At 37.6% G+C, this 24,838-nt stretch overlaps 3 protein-coding genes across 3 annotated transcripts in view; all 3 read right to left on the bottom strand.

Annotated features, from left to right (window-relative positions):
- Positions 1 to 19,125, bottom strand: part of LOC146453961 (uncharacterized) — a 119,734-nt gene extending 100,609 nt beyond the window's left edge. The window contains exon 1 of the mRNA XM_085096059.1: positions 18,813 to 19,125. Within this exon, the coding sequence (XP_084952185.1) occupies positions 18,813 to 18,910 (98 nt within the window). The 5' untranslated portion in view covers positions 18,911 to 19,125. The remainder of the gene's footprint in view (positions 1 to 18,812) is intronic.
- Positions 15,940 to 17,967, bottom strand: LOC146453962 (uncharacterized). Its single transcript, XM_085096060.1, has 2 exons — positions 17,429 to 17,967; positions 15,940 to 16,578 (listed from the first exon to the last, which is right to left on the bottom strand). Exons 1-2 carry the CDS (start codon positions 17,685 to 17,687, stop codon positions 16,073 to 16,075), a joined length of 765 nt encoding a protein of 254 aa, XP_084952186.1. The 5' UTR covers positions 17,688 to 17,967; the 3' UTR covers positions 15,940 to 16,072.
- A 3,745-nt stretch (positions 19,126 to 22,870) lies between the features above and the next one.
- On the bottom strand, positions 22,871 to 24,769 carry LOC146453960 (kelch repeat and BTB domain-containing protein 12-like). Its single transcript, XM_085095991.1, has one exon. It carries the CDS (start codon positions 24,767 to 24,769, stop codon positions 22,871 to 22,873), a length of 1,899 nt encoding a protein of 632 aa, XP_084952117.1.
- Positions 24,770 to 24,838: the final 69 nt, after the last annotated feature.

The following is a 24,838-nucleotide window of genomic DNA, read 5'->3' as shown; positions in this document are numbered from 1 at the left end:
CATGATCAAACATTTTCGTCCCAATTCGTGTTGGAAGAGCATGTTTGACCGTTTGGCCGCAACGTAAGCGGCTGTTTAAGTAAGAAAGGAAAGGAAAGGAAACCCTGGAAAATTTCAGGCTCAGCCGGGATTCAAACCAATGATCCTCACAATACTGGTGTGGCGCTCTGCCAACTGAGCGATTCACCCAACCGAGGGCTGGTCATTTTGTAAATTTTTTGTGAGTTAATAACTGTGGTCATCTCCCATTTATTAATTATTTCATCTGCTGTCCAAATATATGAATATCATATATTTCACATCCAAACCTTAATTCCTTGGTTTCATTTAATATTTCATCACATTCATTGGGCATTAATATCCATGGCTTAAGGCCGGTTTATATGCTACGATTCGTCGGCGTGTGTTTTTTTTAATAGCGATTCACTTTACCCTGAGCAAACCCAAGGAATGATATTGCCCCAATGCCTAAATAGTTTAAATTAATTAATTATTCCACGAGCACTAGTTGGATATGATATGATAGATAGCCAGCGAGACGCGTAGTACTGAGTTGGCTATAATCATCTCATATCCAACGAGCGTGGGTGGAGTAGCTGCACTTTTTTAAAAACAAAAACAACAACATCATCAAAAAGAAATATTGCTAAATATAGTACTCAGTTTGAAGATTTTGGGACTTGTTACATGAAATAGATTGCAACACCTGGTTTTATTTTGCAAGAAACACCTGAAGACGGTTTAATGCCCACTGTTTCTCGGTATGGTATAATGGCTGATATACCATGACCGCTTAGCCAATCAAAATTCTGGAATTGGGTAATCCAATCATCCCGTTTTTAATAATACCTTAACAAGAGTAATATCCAACTTATTTAGGGACTTGTAATCGACTGAAAAATTTTGAAATAACGTAGGGTGATAATATTTTGACAAACGCATCTTCTAAATGTATTGGTTTTACTAATTGAATTGATTGAATTGAGTAATAGACTTCAATATAAGCACACACTCTGTTTTATCCGTGAAAGACAGGTATCCTATTACAACGACAAAAAATAAAGTGATCGATTTATCTGAATAAAATTCGCCATTTGCAGCTGAAGTTCTTCGAAGCACTACTAAGGGCAGTTCAATATAACTTCAGGACGGTGGTCATGAAAATATCAACAAAGGTATTTGTTTACCCGGTAAAGAGTGCTTCTGACCCAAATTGGGTATAAGTTTGAACACTTATGAGACATGCCAAATACAATCACAGCCTTTTTTTAACCTGCAGCTTGAATATATGTTTCATATATTCATGTTAATTTATTCCTCCTTCGCGGGTATATTACAAACTCACAATATGACCTGCAGCTGCCAGTTGGCTAGATAGCTCAGTTGGTATAGCACTGCACCGGCTCGCAGAGGTCATTGGCCGATTGAATCCCGTTCAAGCCTGATTTTTTTTTTTTTTTTTTTTTTCGCTAATGCTTAAGTATCGTCAATAGCTGTGAGGATCTCAACCCCCAGATGATTGTTGTCCTGGATACTTGGCCGATTTGCTACACTATCACACATCTTAATTCGAGACGTTTAAGAACTTACACCAGGAATGGTGACTGAACATTTTCGGCTTTTGTACTTCAAGACTTTGAAATAAAAATTATAAGGGGTTAATTTCTGAAGAAACTGTGGTGCTGCGTCGGTGGGGAGTAAAAACGAATGTTTGGCTTATCAACAGAGTTGATAACTTAAGGTAAATTGGCCACCGGAAAGAGATTCGAGTGCTGACTTTACGAGCGTTAGCCCTTCGTCGCCTGATAATTTTCGAAAATTAAAACATATCTGTTCTCTGAGTTTGTTGATCGTGGACCTGTATTTCCGTAATTTTGTTCATCTTTTTTAGGCAAATAGTTTAATCAATTACTTGTAAAGCGCTTTATAAAATAAGCTGAATTCACGCATTTTGATTGGTTCTTACTTATGATCTATTGGAGGACAGACGCATAGTTGACGTCAGTCTTAATTATATTTAACAATTATTCCACGAGCGCGCGTTGGATATGAGATGATAGATAGCCAACAAGGCGCGTAGCGCCGAGTTGGCTATAATCATCTCATATCCAACAAACGCGAGTGGAATAATTGTTTTATTAAAAACAATAAAGAAATATTGCTAGATCTTGCTGATTTCGCTTTCAGAAAACCACCAGAAGACAATTTAATGGCCGCTATGGTATAATAGCTCATATACCATGGCTGCTAAGCCAATCAAATCCCTGGAATTGCATTATACAATGATGCAGTTTTTAATAAAAACAAATAGATAACGATTCTATGTTGCCGTGCGTCTGTTCAATAACAGATCACAGATGACGACAAAATGTGGTAAGAACATTAGTGACACACGAGGCATACTTTTTTGTTCTTACTACATTTTGTCGTCATCTGTGATCTATTAATGAACAGACGCACGGCAACATGGAATCTATTGAAGTACTAGATAAAATATGAGCGGGAGATCTGTATGGGCGTTTACAATGACGAGCCGAAAGGGAGCCATTGTAAAGCCCATACAGATTGGACGCAAATATTTTATCGTCTTGTGAAATGAACCAATAACTTAAATGTATTGTGTTTTGCATTTTAATCAGTAGAGATCTGTATCAAAAGTTAATGAATACATATTAGCTGAGCAGCAGTTTGTATCAAAAGATTCTTGTGTGTTACAACCCAGAAAATGCGTGATAATTATTGTTAACAGTTAATTAATTAAGTCTCCCAATGTAGCCTTTCTAACCAGTCTCAAGTTTTGCATAATTCTTATGTGAACCGGAATTAAATTTTCGCGGAAAATAGTATTCTCGTATGCGAATCTAAATATAGACCGGTCTGTGAAAACTCCGTAGCAAAGGCCTGGTATGGCAGTTGTACGCTCCGAGTTAATGAGCTCCTGCATACAATCATGAAATACTAACTTTCTAAGTTTATTTTGCAGGAAATGTTTCTCACAAAATCATATGTTTAAAAAAGGTTAGACGAAAGATTTAAATGAAAGCAAAGCCAACGCAAGCCTAAGTTTTATACATGAGCAACTTATATGCGATAAGAAGTTTAAATGTTAACAGAGGGACCTTTTTCTACTATATACCCCTTGCGGAGCAGGCCATATAACGAATACACTTGTTTAAGGCTTGGCATGGACTGGGCTACAAAGTAATGCATTCAAATCAATCAATATGGAACTATATAAAATAGCGAAAACTGATCAAATCTCATCATAAAAACTTTCAAAAACGTCAGAAATTTAATTCAATTCCAGTTTGATGATGTTTGCTTCATTTACGCTTCTGCTCGTGTCCGCTTTATGGAATTCGTGCAATTTTAGCCTCCTCCTCCTCCTTCTTCAGTCTCCTCTATGCTGCCCCAAGCTTGCTTTCGTCGGAAAACGGCTTCTACGGAGTTTCTTCTCTTTTCGAGAATCCCTCGCCTCTTTGTTTCCTCCTCCACGCACTCTTCCTGTTTCTCGTCGGCTGGACACCCAGACTTAGCCATCGGATGAATTTTTCTTTGGTTATGTCGCATTCTTTTTCTGGACCCATTCCTCGATCTATGCTTTCTAACAATTTCCTTGTCTTCCTCCGTTCCCTTGCCTTTTCCCTTAAATGATCCTGGTGATTGATTTCTTGAGGCACAAGCTCCTTTTTGTTCCATCACTAGTTTGGGTTGTGGGGATGAGTTCGCTTTGACTGGACAAGAGAGACCAGTTGAAATCCATCCAAGGACCTCTCCTCTCTTTCTATTGCTGTTACCGACTTCATTGTTGCAGAAGTTAGTTTGTAGAGGTTCGACTGATGAATTCCTTATCTCATTTCTCTTTTCACGACGACGATTGTTCCTTTTTTGGCTTCCCTCCTCGACATCCCTTTTCGTGTTGGTATTCCCGTTCTGCTTTGCTGTTTCTTTCCTTTACCAGACCATCTTGAGTTCTCTTTGAAATCGTTTGATCCGAAGGGATCTTTGATAAACTGCTTAAAGGCGGAGCGAAAACGGCTGGACCGCAGATAATAAATGATGGGATTCACAACAGTCGAAAACAGTAATGTGAACCAGGAAAGGAATGAAAACCAGGAGTCGGCCTGACTCCTTCCATCGTGCTGACCAATCACTGCATACACAATGACAGGAACATAGCAGAAGAAGAAGGCTGTTATCGTCATGGCAACAGTTTTGGTGGCTTTGATATCGTTTTGGGATAGAAGTCCAGATAAGTTCATCTCTGCTCTCTGCAAAGGAAAATAACCAACATCCATTCGGTAAATTGTAGACAGCTCATAGAAAAGATGCTTACTAATTTGAGATAGTTTATGTGTAAAAGTGGGAGAAACAAAAAATCCGCGAGATCTGAAACTTCTTAACAGATATTCTTTTTGGTGTGTGATTTTCTTGTTATTGTTTGTTTTGTTCTTAATTGTTTTCATTAAGCTAGAACACGACAATACAGACTCAATTAAAACTGAGAAAACGGTAACAGCAGATTCAACAATTGGATTACAGAAAAATTAAAAAATTACTTGGAAGATACAGAAACAAAAGTGCACCATACAATTGCTACGTTGCCAAACATGCTCGAAAAAAGGTTTACTTGTATTTTTTATATCAATTTAAGGAGAGATGAGGCATAAGTCAGTACTACATTTTCTTTAATAGTGAAATTGAAGCATGTTCTTTTCTTGAGCTATCGTTCATTCTAATTCATAAACTGCTTTCACAATTTGTGTAAAAAAAGGAGAGGAGAGTTGTTTAGTCTGCACCTGAAAATGTACTGCTTTCAAAGCAGGATTAGGACTTTTTTAAGTAGAACATTTTCAAGTGATCGACGTGATTGAGTGATTCCAAAAATAACCTCCCTTTCGGTAAGTTCATAGTCTTCTAAAGACGCTTAAATGACCATTTCCGAGTTGCTTTGAACCTCATTATGAAAATGAGGCTAAGTGCAAAGCTTTTTTCACGAAAATTAGTTTTCATTCCTATGCAAACAAAGCTAGCCCCGCTTTCAAAATGAGTTTCGCAGCAACTCGGAAATGGCCTGTTGAATGCCAAAAACGTAATACTACAGGGTAATTAAACTCCTCTTTGTAGAAACTTTTGTCTAGGGAACTTTGATCCAAGTCATCTGTTCTTGTTTCAGGTTTTTTATTTAATAGAATAAAACTTGAGCCCGGTTGTTTAAAGCCGTTCAAGACCGATTAAGCTGATTCTGGGTTAGAGTAAACTTTGATTCGAGTTTAATTCCTAATCAACTAGCAATGAAGAAACAGTAGGAGGTCCGTTCGATGATCTCGATCCCGGGCTCTCCTCTCCTTTACTGAGTTGGTGATGATGTAATCCGCCCCTGCAAAATCTGCGGGGGGTGCCAGATACGCGTCCCAAGATCCATTCATTCAATGTTATCCCATGCAGACTCGAGTCCAATCTGAATTAAGAGTGCGTTCTTTCTACGTCAAACACAATAAAGATTTATTCTAAAGATTTTTGTTCTGCATGTTTTTCTTAGACCTTTCTTTACCATTAGCTCAAAATTAGCTTAAATAAAATATTTAACGTGCGAGCTGAAAACCTTGGTTAATTTTTTCAATCGTGGATTGGCGTTAATGAGCTTTCGAACAACTAGGCACTGCCTTATTGTTTCCCGATACTTTTAAATTCTTAATAGATACAATGTAACTGGATATTGTACAGATATGAAAAATCAATTTAGTTTCATGGATTAAAAACGACGCATCATTTACGTTTGTATTTAAGAATAATTTAAACCTTCTCAAATCTTAGCTCAGTAACTAGCTGAAATCTTTTGACATCAATGCAGCGCTAGAAACAGTATCAGTTAAAAGCACTCAGACGTGTAGTATCGAAAAATTGCCGATGGTGAACAGCCGAACAACAACAAATATGACACCTTGCTAACCTGCGATTAGAAGCATTTTTGTCTCATTTTTTCTGCTGCGGTAACGAGGAACAAAAATTAAATCCAGAATGACTGATACAAGAGGGTATGAGAGAGATCATCTTCTAACTGTTAAATAATAATGTAGAAAGTTCAGCGAACGAACTTGGAAAGTTTAGCTGTGTGGTTATTTAACACTCTACATTGAATCTGTAAATATTTGTTGTTCATTGTATCCACCTCGTTTAAATTTACCTGCAAGTGCTACTAATAGTTTTGCTTGTATGTTTACTTTACAAATATTTGTCTAAGAAATAAAATTGCCTAAGATTATCTTGCTTTTTCAGAAACTTACGAAAAGGCACACGTGCGAAAGTTCATCAGATACGTGAAAGTTATTTCCCTTGGAACCAAATCCTTTTCACCTTCTTTGTTTGTTAGTTTGTTTGTTTGTTATTGTTGCTGTTGTTTTTCTGCCTTTTCTGACCTGATGCTACTTGTGAAGAATGAAATGATCGCTGTCAATGAGTGTTGTCACTCGTAAGACAAACTTCGCCAACAAATATGTTAAAATAAAAAAACCAACATGCAAGAGGGGAAAATGCTGTGGCCGATACAATTTCCAGAGCAGCTTTTACTATTGAAATAAATGCAGGTTAAGATTATGTACATATTGTGAAATTAACAATCGAAAGAAATCAAAAGCAAAGCGTTAGTGTAGCGCGTTCAATTCTTAACTGTCACGGTGATTTTAAATTTTGATGTAGACCAGATAACGAAAATAATTTAACACTACTGGAGAGAGTAACATGGCCAAGTTTGGAGATCTTGTCTTTAAACATAGCGAGGATATAGTCCCATTGTGAGAATTTTACAGACGACTTTATGGAAGCGGCCTCGTTTTGTCCGTCTCTATGGAAACGTCTGTATAGCATTTTCTTAATTCACGGATTTAAATCTAGGCCATTTGAAAAGATAAGCCTTGTTAAACTTGGCCTATTTTAGTTTACATAATTTTTTCATCGGTATCATTAGCTGGTGGACATCAAAATTTAAAATTGCTTTGGTATAGGAGCATAGGAATACTGTTAAAACACCGTATGGCAAGGAACTAGTTACGGTATTTCTAACCATAATGATATAGAAATAATGAATTGATTTTCTCATGGGATAGCCAACGCAGAACTTGAAATAAAAGCTAAGGCATTTATAGGTTAAAATACCTTCTTTTTCTTTTTCTGGATTGACAAATTTGTCATGATGCCGATCACTGCACCGCAGGTGATACAAAATGCCATTCCCGCTGCGATAAAGTGCTTTCCTTGCTTGAAAATCTCTCTTCTGTATTCAATGACAGGCGCATCACCAAGATCGATGTTGAGCAGGGGGATGCAGGAAAAGACCACGAGCACCGTACAGATTACCCAGATGAGACAAGAACTGGCCACAGCTTTCTCGTTCGTCCTCCAAGTGAGGAATTTTAAGCCGAAAGCAATTGCTAAGTACACGTTTGTCAGCAAAGCCAACATCGATAAAAGGTTAAGGGTCGTAAAAAGACGAGTGAAGAAGCTTGTCATGATTGCCAGAGGTTGTCCCCTGTACCAACTCGCCTCCAAGATAGTGTAGGTCATATGAATCGGCATGTTAATAGCTGCGTTTAGCAGGTCCACCACAGCCAAGTTTGCAATAAGAAGGTTGGGGACTGTTCGCAACGATTTGAAACGAGCGATGACGATCAAAACGGAGCCATTGCTGAACACAGCACCTGACATAAGAGCGACTGTTAATGCGCTCATAACAGCTTTGGCGATGACTGGCTTTGACTGAATTGGCATGTTGAAAAATATAATATAGTGTTGTCAAGGCAAGAGTCTCCGTATGTTTGTTGACCGGCTACGAAAAATTAAATAATGTTTGCATTGATCAACATAGGCTTTGTTGTAAAGGAAATGCATATCCTTTGGGCTGATAGTCAGCACAAAGCCTCTTCGTTTGACAGGTGCTTGTCGAGTCCAAGTTTATTTTTGTTTTCCTCCTAATTTATTTCATTTTAATTTTTATCATTCCTTCACGTATACACAATTTTTTGTACGAGCATAGCTAAGCACGACGTTCATTTTTGAACACTACAGTATTTTTTTTTTTTTTTCGGAGAAGAGAATTTTATCTGTCACTCCGAACAAAATTTAAATGCCTACAAGTTTTTGAAGGAAATGCAAATTCTTTTGTAAATTGAAGACTAATTTCTTTGAAAACGATTCAACACAGAGACGGCTAACAATATGAATGATTGTCACTAAGACTAAAACAGGGATTTCAGCTATAAAACCGGTAGTTCTACGTTTATTTTCCACCTACGAGATACACGTGAAATGCAAATTTAAAGTTAATTTTCACGCACCGATTAATCGAGCCGATTTGGCCCAATCTGACAAAGGAAATGAGTCTGGTTCAACGCCGGAAAATCGGCCGATTTATAAAAATCTACTGATACCAGTACTACAGATTTTCGGACTTCGATTTCACCGCGCGCCTTACCAACAGAAAAAGAAATAGGCCGACAAATTGTAACGTGTAAATTGGCTCATCCGGTTAAACCTATTGATGGGGCCAACAACAACTTTATTCACGTTTTCTTGCTTTCCAAAATTTTCAAATTGTAATATATCACAAACTTTACACATAGAATATACAATTACTATTTACACTGAATATATGTTATATGTGAGGAAATGTCTAGCAGCTACAATAGACAACCGCAAGGTACGAGTAAATTAGCATTATTAGTCATCTTTCTTTCGTGGCATGTTGTTCCCTTGCGCCCCGAAGTCGAACGTCCTCTGAAATAGCGATTGTGCTTGAAAATCTCATAAAACTCATCCTTAAAAACTGAATCATTAGATAATATAATTCCAAAGTTTTGATGGGCTTACACGGGTGTTCGATTATTCAATGCTCCGAGTCGTGGAATATTTCTTTGTTGTTTGTTAATCAATATGTTCTTCGGTTTTTCTTTGAGAAAGGTTTAACTATAAAGATAAACGCTAGGAACGAGCGACGTCTCGACCCGGGCGTCTTGACCGTTCGACGGTCATTTTCAAGTTCAGTGTTGATAATAAGTTGGCACGTTCATATATATACAGCTGTTTCGACAAAGGTTGACCAAAAAAAGCGTAAAAGCGTACGCGACAATGCCGAAAGGTAGTCAGGGAAATACCCAATAAATTTCAATAAAAGCTCAGAATCCATAATGCCTCGACCATACATCGAAGACTTGAGATGATGGGAAATGTGGATTCTGAGCTTTTATTGAAATGATTGGGGATTTGCCAGACTACCTTTCGGCATTGTTGCGAACGCTTTTACGCTTTTTTGGACAACATTTTTCGAAACAGCTGTATAATTGTGAATGTCTTCGAAAAACTGACTCGACTGAGTTGCCAAAGTGAGAGCGCTAAAATGTTTACATAGAAACAATAAGAAAGAGGAGCAAAAAAGCTAGAGCAATAAATACAAGATCACATACACGTGTAATCTAAATAAAACGTGTTAAGGTATTACTGAAACGCCCAAACGCGTAGAAAACAACAATGGAGGACTATAAAATAGTCCAACAAAAAACTTCGCGCGGATGGAGACGAATTTCATGTACTGACATTTCTTATGACTTTGATGTTCCGCGCGATGTTGTATGGCTCATTTCCATGTTTCTCTCTTAGCGTCCGATTACATGACGAATGTCAGCCCAGTTGGGGAGGCTGAGATTTCAGTCTGGCTTCGGGAACAAGTCCTCTCGAAAAACAGTTACGATAACATGAAGAAAGCTTCATCCTGGGCCGAATTTCAACCCGGCCAGATGTTTACATCCTGGTGAAACGGGCTGAAAATTCTCATGTAATACTGCTGGAAATGACTGATGCATAACGTCAGTAGGCATTTATGAAGACTAAATAATATAAACCACTCCATTTCCATCTTTTAAAATTGTTTTTTTTTTTTCTTTTAATGGAATTTTATTTATTGATTTATTTTTACTTCTTGAAGTTATAGCTACAAACAAAGACAAAATAAATAGACCAATTACTGACACCCCCACGACCTCCCTCCCTTCAAGCCTTTCCAAAAATCAGACACGCACACTTAAAGGGGAAGTATCATGAAAATGTTATGTCATTTCAAAACCCAAAAATGTTTGTCTAACAACAGAAACGAAAAATAATTGTCTAGTTTTGTTATAAATTATCATCCCAGTGTAATAAAACTGTCGATTAGTGCCGATGGTCAGAGAAAGAGTAGGTCGGAATGGATTAAAACTTGAAAAAAATTAGGCTAATGTTTTTCAAGTTTTCGCATTCTTGTTTCAAAACTGCCCTAAAACAGAGTACGAGTTGTTTCTGTCATGAATTGGGTTGATTTCTCTACTCTCGTTGTTCTAGAATTACTTTGTAGCAAAGTGAAGGTCTTATTTCACCATTTTTAACAAAAGAGGTCAAAAACCGTAATAATCACACACGGCTACCAAAAGCAGGATGTATTACAGTGAAATAATATAAATTGAACATGCACGTTTTAAACAGTTGTTTATCTTCAAAGCAACACTTACCCCATTTCAAAGAGGAGACTTGCCTTTTGTTCTTCCATTTAGAAATCTGACATTCTTATCAGTAAACTGACTTGATTCGTACTGAAGAAAACATTAAAGAGTGGTTTTGAATTATTGATCCTACAAAAGTATTGTTAGCCCTATTTGAAAAATCAGGAGTTTCGTACAATTCCTGCACATTTTAGGCGTTGTAATGGTATAAGTAAATTATATGCTGTAAATGTATGTTCCAGTTTATAGGTAAATTGTTCTGTTGCACTGAGCTGCTACATTAAAATTTTTATAGTTGTGAAATTTGCATGCAGATAGTTTAAATATAACTACCGGTGTTATTAGGAAAAAAATGAAGTATATAAAGATTAAATCCACAGTCCAACTTATGAGTCCATTTCATTCTATATTTATGGTGAGGCGAGGATCATTTTCGGTCCAATTTGGGGATCATTTCGGGGGTCATTTGCGACCGGAATCATTTGCAGGTCTGTACAGATTTTTATCGGTTATCATTTTTTAAGATTCATGATTGTATTCCTTATGAAATATACGAAAAAACAAACTTTATCGCGATACGAGACGATTTAGGTTTTAATTACCCTTACCAAGACTGATGTCGGAAATTATTTTGCTATCTGCAAATCTCCCTGTAGATCTTCCGGAACATGACAGGTGTGTGCGGAAGTTCCTTTGGTTTTTTTTTTTTCTTTTCCATATAGCAGTGATCATACTAGTTTTTAATTCCTGGTTTACGGGGTAGATTATCAAAATTACTAAAAGTGGTGTATCTTGCTACTCTGCACCTTACGATTAGAGCTGTGAAGTTGGCTCGCTGGATAGTTTGCTGACAACTAATATTCAGCGTTTCCGCAATCAATCAAGAATTTATTTATATCACGACAAAGAGGTATAGTCTCTTCGACTCGTTTCGAAATTGGCTCGAATTTTCATACAAAAGAAATCTTGTATTGCTGAAAATCTAAGTAACTCTATGAGGATTACACAGCATCTGCATTTATCACAATTTGAAGACGGCGCCTTTAAACTGGAAGCAAACTTTTCGGTCGTGGGATGGGCAAGTACAAGTTGGCGCTTGTCAATGTCGCAATATAAACAGTTAGCAAACATGTTGGCAAACTGATGTCGAAAAAATAAACGTGTAGATTACTTTAAACGACAAATGACAGTAGCTGTTATGGATCAGGGAAATGTCTTAAGCTTCTCGTAGGCTTACCATGTGAAATTACACCTTTCCTACCATATTTTATTTGCCAAGACAAGTGTGCATGGTGGCATCATCTGCAATGTCGTTAATATTCATTGCACTGTCTTTAGCAAAATCACCATCGATCACGTCTCCATCTTTCAAGTTACTGCTCTTGTCTTCAGCCCTTTCAATCGTTGGCTCTTTACCAGCAGATTCAGCGTCATCTCTAAGTTCCAATGCAAATGTTTCTTCGGGCCAGATGGCCAGATAAAAAAAAGCAAAGAACAGCGATACAAGATTTAAAGAATAGCATTCTTGGGCGACTAATAGAGATTAGTGTTTTGTGCCCATTTTCAATGTTTTTTAAACTGCTTCTATTACCTCTTGAGTCATACCTCTTGAGTATGGCAATATTAATCATGCCGACGCCCGTACAAGACCTACTCGTTCAGTATTTTCTTATATATATATATATATATATTATATATTATATATTATATATTATATCTGGCTATTTTTAAACATTTCTGAAACTAAAATTACTGAAACTCGTTTTGGCATCACTGAGATTCTTTGAGTGGTGCAAATCTTTTAGTAGTTTGCTGTGCAATACCGTAAATCCTCGAATATTAGAGACCAGGACGCTTATTTTAGATTCACTGAGACACTGAGAGACGAGGCACTTATTTGAAGGTGAGGTACTTATTTAATTTCTTTCCAAATTATGGCCAGATGGACATTTATTTTTGTAATATCAATAACATTCATGTGCAAACAATAACACGATGGGAAAACCAGATCCATTTAAAACATTCAAAGAACGATTCGTGGATCAGTGTAGTATTCTTTCGCGCAGTCCTTTATAAATTAATAACTAAATTGTTTTTCAAATAGCTGACACAAGCAGGTATAACAATATAACTGTTATGTAACTCCTGTATTACTAAACGAAATATCTCATAAAGCCGATATTAGTTAGTTTTTACCATAAATCTTAAAATAAAAATACAAGTGTGTTAAGATCCCACTGATTTTCCACTCGCAAGTTACTGTTACTCAGTTCAAAAGAGAGCAAATGTAAAACTAATTTTGCCAATTTCTAATAACATTGAACAGTGTTATTATCTAATAAGACAAGTTTCTTTCAGCAATGTTAAATTTTCTTACTTTAACTTGCATGCTCGATAAAATATCTCGAATAGGTATACTCTACAAAAACATGTTGACAAGACCTCTTATACCCTTATAAACTTTGAATATATGCACAAAAAATTTGGACTTAGGACTTTTTTTTCGGATTTTCTTTTGTTCAGTTTTAATCGTCTTTCTTGGCAAGTTGTTTCAGATGAATGATCAATGAAAACTTCTAACATCAAGAAAAGTCAGCTAGGAAAAGGTAAATACTGAAAGTTTGTTTGGTCAAGAGCTTTTGAATATTCAAGAGAAGAAAGTAAGATCACTAAAAATGTAACAAATAATAGAATTGTAGAGTGATGTATTATTTTTACAGACTGTTGTGTACGTTTCGTTTAAGGTTAGATCGAATCTTTTATCTCTTTAATAGTAAGTCCTTTATTTGAAGGGATGTGACAAATAGAAAAATGAAACTTATTCTCTATCAAAGAAAATATCTTGAATAGCTAATATTAGGGAGGTTATTCATTATTCATCTCTCGTCCAAAATACAAATGATAGCATATTGACTAATTAGTCGGGATAACTTCGCTGACTTAAGACGTGGTTTACTATAAGACAATACGATACAGGCAAAGCAAGAGCTCTACACGGTTTCTTTATTCAGCTGTATGATATACACTGTTGTAAATCATATGATAGCCATTTGATGTGTATTAGCCAATGGTTATCAGTTATTTGATGACTAGGTAATTTATTATAGAAAAGGAACATAATCTAAATTATGATCTCTTTGACTGGGATTATCACTTGATTTGTCGTATCAAAACCCCTTTTACGATTTAAAGTTAGAGTGTTAAATGCCAAAGAAAAAAGTTTTTGTGCTGCACCAGAGACACGGACCATTATAGGTCAGGTGTAAAATATTAAATTATAAGGCTAATAATCTACTTTTGCCATATGGTCAGTTGATATATATTGTAATTAAGCTATTTTACTGCTTTCTTTTTTTTTGTTGTTGTTGTTTTTTTCTTTGTTTTTCGTTTCTTGGTATTGATTACTCTTTTTAACGTATGTACTGTATAACCAAGAAAGAGCCTTCTTTCCTCCGTTGTGCTCTCAGTAGCCAAGGCATTGCTCTGATCATCAGTTGTGGGAGCGACATTATTTTTTGGATGCAAATATGTTATTTATATTTGGCTGGTAATAAAAAAGCTTATTAGACGCAGAAGTAAAATATGCCATCCGAAAACAACTTTCCCTGTGTCTATTTTTATTAAGATTTTTTTTTAAGATAACTTGAGATGATATTTATTTACTGTTAGAGAATAAGACACTTTAAAAACGCTCGACCGCAAAAAAATTCCACCACGGTTACTCGATTTAGACATCGACAATGCTCTTTCCTTCTCAGACCATATTATAAAGCTGTCGCAAAAAAACTTAGTGTTCTGAATAAATTAAGTGTTGTTTAGTTACCTTTAGAGCAAATAATTTTATATTGCCTGATCAAACCGGTTTTTCTCATGCCAGTGTTGTTTGGTAAACGTCGTGCTCTAAGAATTATCTCAAAGGACGTTTCGTTTCCAGAAAAGAGCAGCTAGAGGAATACTCGATGTGGAGCTGCAGACTTCTTCTGTGCCGCTCAGTGATTTAATCGTTTGCAATGGCTACCTTTCTACGTTGAGACAAACATAGCTCAGTGCTCTTCCTTTACAAAAGAACACAGCTTGCCGTCCCTGATTATCTTATGGATTCTATTACACTAAACAGCTGTCACAAAAAGGTACCACATGGAGAAGGTCATTCGTTTATTCAGTGCTAACAGGTTCTGCTGTTTCTGGCAGAACATGTTAGCGTTGAAGAAACCGATGACTATTGGATCGATGCTGATTGCCGTGAAGATACAGTAGCATTGAAATAACGAGAGCAAAACCTGTTTTTCTTGGAGAATCGACCGACAATATATTTGAACCCGGTAGAGAAGATGTTTCCTTCAAAAGGTAAAAAGGAAACCACTTTTAGTCGCCGATAGGCCTTTTGCAACAGTTAGTCATAAACTTGCTGCTAAAGCTGGATGAATTCCAGAAATGGAATTCCAGAAATGTAAATTTTCAGACGAATACCACTAGAGGTCGAGAAGTAATGACCATTTATAAACTCAAGAATTCAGTACTTTCGTAAACAAGCGAGAAGTGTTTGCCCTCCAGTGAAATTTTCCATAATTAAGCGCTACAAAATGATGTCGGATTCTTTTTCTTATTAGAAGTGGAATATGCGAGGATAAATTAACAAGGATGGAAATTTTCGGAATTGCAAAGTGCAATTGTATTCAACGAATACAACAATTAGTTTTCTTCTAAAATTTTCGCTTGTTTTCCCAAAAGAAGTTGGCCATTTCAATTCCTGCCGGAAACACTGGGGTTGCAAGCACGGGGCTAAATTGATTGTGGCATTTTACGTTGGCTTACATAAAGGGGTGGACGTACGTACATACGTACGGACGGATGGTTGGACAGTGACGTCATAACATCCCAGAATCTGAAGACTTGTATGACGATTTTGAATCTCTAGTAACAAAAGTCAGCTTTATAAGGTATCTGTATAAATTTACATGTACAAATTCTTAGCGCTGCAAGTAGTAACTAAACTAATCTAGGCGGGCCAGGGGGACAAAAGGAAAGAATAACTTTCACTGCTAAGTAAGAAGGCAGACTGCGCTATAATATCTAAGATACAAGAATAAGGAAAGGTTTTGAGAGGACTAAAATAATAAAGAACTTTTTTGAGCTTCTTTAAAGGCAGCACAGGAGAAATGACAAGGAAAACATGAAATTAACGGTAGGAAGGAAACTAATGACAGAACGGTGATATACAACTATGTCAGTTGTGATTTGAAGTTTTTCCATTCATTTTTTAGCAAAATCTCTTATCAATGGGGCTCCGCGCGCGCCCGCCTTCTACTACTATTCTGGAACGAAGTAAAAGTTTTCAGATTTTACGCAATGGAGCACCGCTTTGTCAAAATTAAATTTTCAGTTTTTATTTGCCATTAACTTAACCTTTACATTGAAAATTATGATAACAAATTAAATTTTAAAGCACTCTTTGATTATGTCTTTTACGGTCTTATCAGTTAGTTATAAACCAACTGACGTAACTTTGCAGATAGCGAGTCGAAAAGGGTACCACAGGGTGTGTTTTAGCACCAGGGTCTCCACTGATCTCTTGGTCTTATTTCTCCACTCCTCCAGCAGCACCGTTTGAATCTGGAATCAAAAGCGACGGCTCGGCAGCAGCGGTAGGAATCACGCGGTTTGCGTCGCACGTTTTTTTCGCAGCAGAGCTGCTTGTCAGGATCATATGACTCTCCGCCACAGCACTTGCCTCTCTTCAGTACTATGTTATTCTCGCAGCACTGCAGGGAGGCAGGGTCGTACCGTATTCCATTGCATGTTCTGTACCCATTATTCCTTCGTCGACGCCGGGATGCCGGTCGCCGTCGGCGCTTGGACCCTGATCGACCTCCACGCCTAGATGTCCGTCGCCGTCGGCGCTTGGACCTTGGTCGACGTCCACGCCTAGATGTCCGTCGTCGTTGGCGCTTGGACCTTGGTCGACCTCCACGCCTAGAAGACCGTCGCTGTCGGCGCTTAGAACCCCTTCGTCGACGGCGAGGGTCCTCCCTTTCCAGTGTGTCTTGTCTGGCTGCAATATTGCAATACAGAAATTTTAATGCGTTTGATCACTGAGTCGCGATCTACGTCTAAATTACGTCTTATTTCAAGTTATTAAAAGAACACGTAGATAAGTTTGTCAAATTAAAACTTATTTCATTCTTAAGAGACGCACCCCTAAAATTTTTCCGCGAGAACTGCATTATGCTTTAAATGAAGTTTCTAATTTAAGAAGCAAAACAAAATAACTAAATAATTAAAGGCTTGTTCCCTGGTTTTCTTTGTCTGCCAATCTGCAGCGATCCTGTTTGCTAAAACAAACGCTATTATCTATAGATGTTGAAAAAGCGGAAAGGGCAAATTTATTTATCATGGAATAAGAATTGTAAAAATCTTAAACGATGGCAAAACTCCTTGCTTGAATGCAACTAAACCATTACCTTATCATCATTATATTTCTTAACTCAGTTAACCTTCTCTCTGTTTGTGGCCATGGCTATATACTTTTATCAAGAGATCACGAGTTGTTATCTTGTTATGGCACACAATTTTTTGGTTACTTTTCAGGTGATCAAATCGGTAATGGATGGTAAAAGAAATAGCTCCAGTGATAGGTACTTACAAGCAAAAGTCGACATGCAAATATATAAAGAAAGAACGAAAATACTAGAAGGGATTTTATCCTTTAGCAGCCAAGGTTCACTAACTCGTGTCACACGGAAATTTTTCAGGGTTTCGTGGCCTGCACCAACGGCAGAGGCAGAGTATCGGACCTCATTGACAACAGTTTCATATTTTGCGGAATCCACAAACAAATCCTTACTTTTCAGACTTTTATCCAATTAATTTCTTATTTTTTTTTGGTTCAACTTATGACATACCTTCCGTGTCAGCATCCTCCTCATCTTCGAGGAGATGTCCTGATTCATCTTTCACCTCCAATGCTGTTTCATCCGAGATATCTCCATCCACCTCTTCTTCATCTTCGTCTTCGGTCCAATCATTTATTTGCTTACTAGTAGTGAATGTACCTTCATCTTTTAGCTCCAATCTTGCTTCTTCAGAGAAAGCGAAGGTTCCACGAAAAGCAAGACAGAGAACAACAGACACGATAACCAAGGAAGCAATTGTCTTGAACATGGCTTTCAGAGATCAACTTCTCGAATGGTACCTCGGATACCACACGATCGAGAAATGATGGTCTTGCATTTAACCTTCAATCATATTTAAACGTTCTTAATAGCAGCTAATTAAATTTTTCATAGCAATATTGATTAAAGACTGCAAGAGGTATACGTAGTTCAATGTTTCCAAAGGGTAGAGGAACACATTATCGGCCTTATCAGCTAAATCAGTACCACTTTCATCATAATACTGCGTTAACTTTACATGTATTGCATTGTTACTGAAACTTCTGAAACCTGTGATATCCATGTTTTTTAAGTGTCTAGTGTCGCGCGTTAATCACCAAGGCAATACCACCATGTAAAGTGATTAATATATACGTATTTAGCTAAGCCTAAAAGCGGAGCATCAAAATAACTTTTTTAATCGCATTTCTACTTATGGTTTTCGTATGAACGTAATATAACCTAACAAATTCCTCATCCTTTCTGGACTTAATTTATTTTTAGTGGGTATACAGCAAACTGTTTAGAAACAATAACAATTACAACTGTGGTGGATATCCTCACTGACACAAAGGTAAATAATTTTTTTAGGTTGCGTTCGATTGGCTGTATTCCGAAATACGAGTAAGCGGGATAGGTCTTTGAATTTTCTTTAAGTAAATTTGGAAGGCATTTCTGCAAACGTTCCTAGAGCCATGATAGTATAGGAGCCACCACGTACTTCAGCGACTCAAAGGAACTCATTAAGGGGATCATTGTATGTATTCCTATTCCCACGGAATAGAGTTGATCGAGCGCACCCTTGGTAAATATAACACGAGGGAATTGCAGGAGATTCTTCGTCTAGATAAGTTGTACGTTACAAAATTTACCAATGAAACTGCAGAGACTATTTTATTTTGCAATTGCACACTGTAAAGAAAGTAGTTATATGTTTTTACAGTCACTTTAATTGAAACTCAGTGTTCTATAATAAAGAAATCGAGTATACTGAAATTTTCGCGTATTTCGCAAGAGTTTATTTTCTTCGAAATCTTGTTTACAATGTAGGAAAACTCAGGAAATTTGCAAAAATTCGATCCCGCAAGATTTTTAAGCCATACCGTAACTTTTCCGACAATGTTAAACCACATACCCTATTACTCTCCTGCCATGTTTTGCTGCGCCCAGTTTCAAAGCGGGTCGATTGGTCATCATCGTCTTCACGGTTATCATCATCACTTCCTTCAGCATCACTGCTGTCCGTGGAACCTTTGTTAGACCCGTTGGCCAAGCTTTTCAGATGCTGCTCCTCGTTTTGATTCATATCCGTCCCCATTACCGACAATGCAAACGGCTCTAGCCAGTTTATATGCTTGGCTTTCTCAACGATACCCAGTCATTGCTGCGATAAAGGTCCTCGCGAAGGATTGCCAGGGAAAATTGCTCCAAATATTGTTTTCAGTTGTATCCTTAGAGCAACCACATATTTCTTTAAAGGGGTACTAGGGGTACTGTCATGGCGATTTTTCTGTATTTTGGTCAAAACAGCTCAGATATTTGACATATGACCTTTTTTCTAACATGAAATTGTTTTTTAGAGCATTGGGGAGAAAATGCTAAGGGAATCCTCCGAGAAAGAACAAATTATGATCGGTTTTTAGCGACGTCTCTACAAAACAAAGGAAGAACCAATTTTTTCAAGTTACAATCCATTCCCATCCTAGCTATCCGAAGCCAAAGATTATTAATACTAGTTTCTTTGCATTAGTAGGGTTATTTCGAACACAACTAAATCATTATTTAGACCATTCCACCCATGCAAATATGTTTTTTGGTTATTCAAAGTAACACAAAAAATTGGTGACACTGCCCCTTTAAAACAATACTGGACGAGTTTCAAGTGGCGTTGCTTCAGGTTGTCCTTTGTCCAAGGCTTGAAGATCCTTGATCATGTCAACGACATTGTCTGTGAAGGGGAAACAATTCGTGAGACCGTGCTTAGAGCCACAGGCAGAGCTCCAAACCTTTCCTTTTTTTCTCTGACCCTTTGCTGCCCAAATACCTTGGCAAAGAGCCGCAAATTTCTTGCTTTGTCTAATGAAACGTCTTTTTCGTTACAACCGTTTGTTTGCCTAAAATTGCCAAGTCTATTCTTTGCACGCTCATAACGCGGCGTCCCAGTTTCCCTTTTGTGAATTGTTCGTTAGGCGTAGTGGCTCTGAGGTCCAGTATACATCGAGACAGCAAGAGTGATATGCCTTCTGTACGGTTTCTATGATGCAGCTTGGTTTACGGCTGGCATAATCATGCATGCATGTCTGGAGTCAGATGACTTGCAAAGAGATGTTCCACATGCAATTTCGTAAACCTTGGAAAGCAGATATCTTCTGCCATATAGTGCAAGCCGTTTTTAGAAATAAACGACATTTTTGTCTAAAATGAGAAATGAAACATTTTGAAAGCGTCTCGTGTAGTTTTGTACATAGACACCTTCGCCCAGTACGAAAATATGCTTTGCTTTCAGCCGCTTCTTTGAGAACTTATAAAGCCATCTTCGAAACTTGACAGGACGCTTGCTTTCCCTAATGGTTCTTCTTCATGTTTTAAGAGATCATCAAAGGGCTCCAATTACTCTCCGAGAAACTTGTAGGCCGTTTTAAAATTGAAATTAATCTGACGGCTTGCCGGTTTGCTTGTGTCGCAGACAAAAAAGGTTTGCCATATGAAACGAGAACTAGCGCTGATGCCGACTGAAAACGAACTGTGAATCCGTCTTGTATTCCCTGACTACCTGCATGTGAGTGAATTACTTTGTCTTCACGAAAACAGTTCACCGAATAGTGGGCATTTGAATCAGAGAACACTAGCTTCTCTTCTGTTTTTGTGATACCAAGGATAACTGAAGCACGGGTTTCTCTCATCAACGGTGGTTAGCTGGAAAGCCCCGTTTTCGCGATGGATGCATTTATTTCCTTTATTACGCATCGGAACAAGGAGCCTTTCTGGAGCATCGTAAATACATAGCAGGTGGCCGTGGCTTAAAACAAAAAGAAACGATCTGTGTGGACGAGACGATGGTGATGCCTTTGGGATCGCGATCGCGACCTGTACCACGGAGATCAGTGCAACACGTGTAATAATGCTAATAAGCCGAGAAAACATGTCAAACATAGGAAGTATATCCAGAAATGCACGGTAAAGAGATGGATGAACCGTATCATGGTAGACATCACAAGAGGTCCTCTTACCTTAATTCTTACTAAAACACAAATAATTCTGCCAAACATGAAGTCATATGAAAATGACAAAAGGACTGCCTTATATAAAAAACCCAAATTCAGGGCGAAGTGCATTTCTGGATATCAGTGACAAAAAGGGTACCGTTTGATAATGGTGAGTGGTTTGAAGGATATATGTATACATCCTGGTGCTATCAAATGTCAGGACGTGTTATCATTCTTTAAAAAGCCCTGTAGAAGTCTGAAAAAGGCATTTAGTGATTTTAATTGTCATCTAGGACAGCCTGAACCCTGATTCCATAAAAACACTGCTGATCTCGATCCTACGGGATCCCAGATCCCGGGGCTGATATTCCCTGAACCCACCCCTTTGCAGGCCTTTGATTCCTGATGCCATAAACCTTGTTACGACACTGATGATCGAGGCGAATTGGTTTGCGAACAGTCTTCGCGCGCTACGTCGCACTGTTGTTCCTTTTTTTGATTTTGCTTATCAAGAAAGCCAAGCGTAAATCTCAGAGAAAATTAAAAGGCTAGATTAACGATAGAACAGACTTCAAACATATCCTGGAGATTTAAAAAAGCTGTGATATTTCATAGCAAGCAGTACAGATATAAATTAGACAGCAATCTTTCAAAATTCGCCCAATCAAACGAACAAATATTCTGCGTAAGCTTTGTTTTGATGAAAATTAAATCACACTTCAAATTTTACATTCGCTCAGTTAACGAACGTTGATAAGAAAGACTATCAGTGAAAAATACTCACACAACTTACTCTCTACCTTTGTATCTTATTATTTTAAGCACTTGCGTTCGTTCTCTGTCAAGATAGTCACAAATGAATGCAAAAATTAGAGAAATGTGTGCAAGAAGAACTTGTCAGAGTTTATGTCAACGATACAGTGTTGCGAGGCGTTTGTCTGACTTTTTTTAACTAACATTTAAATTTTCTTAACTGAAGTTAAATGAGGCGAGATTAGAAAATAAAACTCAAAGGCAAATAATGAACATGGATCGTAAAAATGAGCTAAAAGAAACTGCTCTGCAGTTAGCAATATTATTAAGTTTAAGCATAGTTAGTAGAGGGGACTAGTCCCCTCTACTTACCATGATTGCAATCATAAGGTTTTTAAACAGTAAAAAAATTTACTGTTATAAATCTGAGGGCACAAAATTTATCTACTTTGAGCACTTATCGCAACGTGCACTTTAACCCAAGTTCAGTAGAATAAATTGCAAAAGTGGCTCGAAATTACAGGCATTTCCACATATCACTGGAATGTTCCATCCATCATATCTGAAAATCTGTTAAACCATTTTGCCGCAATCCGGCCAGTGTCTGTTCCACAAATGAAAGGTGAAAGTTGTGACATTCGACTAACATGGCCATATTTCCATCGAACATGTCATCAACGGATGTTACTAATAAAACGCTTAAATAGAGTTTCATTAAAGCTGTCATGTAACGAGATCAGTCGCATTGAACCAAATTCACTGTCCACCATGCTTTTATTCAGTCCTTAGCCGCTGAGTAGTTCGTTTATTGGCGCAAGCCACTTTGAATTTCGAAAATTAGATTTCTTTATTCATATTTCACATTTTTTTTGCCTAGAGAAGTTGATGGATGAGTTATAAGCGAAATCTTTTGTTAAATAAAAATTGAATATGCAGTTCTAAGGGAGCGTCGCTCTTAATACCCGCAAATAGAGAGAAGGTTGTATATTACTTGATTCAAAGAGCGATGACAAGGTTTTAAACGATTTAGATTAATTTAAGTGCTTAAGGATGAGAAAGTCGGCCCTACAATTGAGAGCCTATTCACATGGGAAAAATGCCTCAGAGTTGTTCCTAAAAGAATACTAATACTTAGTTTAACATAGCAGTACTGAAAAAATGGTGTTTTAATCATTGTCGAAAACTTCTTTAGTTAGCTAAAAAAACAAAGATGATTAAACAAACTGTTTTTATGTTACATGATTAAGCAAAAATGTTTGACTTTTGAGCCAATGGGTGTCTCCTGATCCAGATGATTCCCAGGTATTGAGAGACCTGAACATTTCAAGGGCGACGAAACCTTTCTGAGGAATTGGCTTCCTTTAAAAACTCTCATAGAACAAGCTCCAGCCACTGAAACTATACGTCTATTAGGTAGTTCAGTTTTCCTTTTCCATTGATTCTGATTAGGATCGTAGCATTCAACTGTTATTATTGGATCCCGAACAGTAACTTCATCATGTCTTGATCTACAATTTCGCGGGGAGCAGGACTCCACAGAATATTGAACTACTGCGTGCAGCTTGTCATCAACACACATCAGACCAGCTACACAACCTTCAGAAAACCCGTCTGGTATTTTTAAGCTTGCTATGAGTTGCCATTCATCTGTTGTTTCGTTGTAAACTTCACATAACTTGTCGTCAGAAGGAGTTCCTATTCCACCGATGACAAAAACTTTCCCATGCGCAACAGCTCCTTGTGCCTCAGATCGCTCTACCTTCATCTCAGCAATTTTTTCCCACTTGTTAGCAGTAAGATCATACCTATAAGCATCCCTTAGGCAACTAAAACGCCACTTACCACCAAGAAAATAAACGAAATTGTCCTTGTTTATGATGCAGATCCCCCTTCTTGAATCCCAATCAAATGATGACACATCTTCCCACCTGTTCAATTTTGGAATGTACTTAGTGATACTGGAGTAAGTCCTTATTTGAGTAGTTCCGCGGCGTTCAGCAACCAAAGCGTACATCTCGTTCTCTCCCGTAACAAATATGTGACACGCTGGGTCTACTCCTTTTGATAATTTTAATGATGTAAATATTGACGTCAATGATGTCAAAGAGTCAGAAAGTGAATCGTAGCATAACAGGTTGAGATCACCTCCAAAAAAACATTCTGCTGTAAGATAGAGTTTATCCTCACAAGAAAACGTTCTGTACTGGAGTTGGGGTATTGCCCTTGGCGCCTTACACCAAGTATCCTCTCTGGGCAAATAACAGAGAGTATTTTCTTTTCGTCCTGGCTCGAAAATTAGTATTACGGGAGTCTCAAGGGACTTTCTCGGCCTTACGTTTTGTGACCGATGGTTGTTGGACTCAATAAACCTCAAGGCGTCCTTTACCAGACCTACACAGCTGTCATTACAACTCACAAGTTTATTTTTCGCGATATTACTACACAGGTAGTCACGATTTACATGAACAAGTCGAACGTGACGAAATAATTCGGCGAAATATTTCTTTCGCTCCACTTTGTTACGATCAATCCACGTTAAAATTAATTCGAACACGTCCTCTTCGGCGCTAACATTTAATTCGTCGCTTGAGATCCACATTTCAATGTCATTAATCGGCATATTCAAAAACTCTTCCTTTGTTGATACGGTGTTAAAATTTGCAAACACAAACGTTTTGACGCCAGAAATGACTTCCTTGCAACGGTATGTTTGAGCAAAGTGATAAATTGGAAGACAATTCGAACAATTTAAATTCTGTGTCAAAGAAATTCCAGCGAGAGATTTTAGTTGTGGAAGAAACATGTAGTCTGCTACGGCGATCAGGTCTTGTGCGCGGTCTCCATCTGATATCTGAACTTCGCCGGTGTAAATAAACTCCAGGATGTCTCTAAGAACAAATTCATTTAGCATTTCTAAACGAACTACTCCCTCTTTGGACTCCCTCATATCACAGCTGAGAAGTTTATCAAAGAATTGACTCGCCTTGGCCAAAACGTTCCTGTGAGCTTGAAATTTCTTCTCATCTTCAACCACTAAGGTAACGTCGCATGGGTGATTACAGACATCTTGTGGCCAGAAGAGATGCTTATTGTTCGGAATATGAGAAATAGTTTCAGTTGACGGCGTTTCCATAACTGAATGAAACTGGGTTATTCAAGGACAGTGATAATTTTTTGCTGTATTCTCAGTTCAGTGTGCTAT

The sequence above is a fragment of the Pavona decussata genome, unplaced genomic scaffold (assembly GCF_977016875.1).
Source record: "Pavona decussata unplaced genomic scaffold, jaPavDecu1.1 SCAFFOLD_321, whole genome shotgun sequence".
NCBI classification, from domain to species: domain Eukaryota; kingdom Metazoa; phylum Cnidaria; class Anthozoa; order Scleractinia; family Agariciidae; genus Pavona; species Pavona decussata.
This window is presented reverse-complemented; position numbering and strand designations above follow the sequence as displayed.

What these genes read in the sequence shown, in the direction of transcription:
- LOC146453962 (XM_085096060.1), bottom strand. Translation starts at nt 17,687, where the DNA reads ATGTTCAAGACAATTGCTTCCTTGGTTATCGTGTCTGTTGTTCTCTGT. An exon ending in GGAGGATGCTGACACGGAAG is followed by an intron (nt 16,579 to 17,428) that starts GTATGTCATAAG and finishes GCAATATTGCAG; the next exon opens with CCAGACAAGACACACTGGAA.
- LOC146453960 (XM_085095991.1), bottom strand. Translation starts at nt 24,769, where the DNA reads ATGGAAACGCCGTCAACTGAAACTATTTCTCATATTCCGAACAATAAG.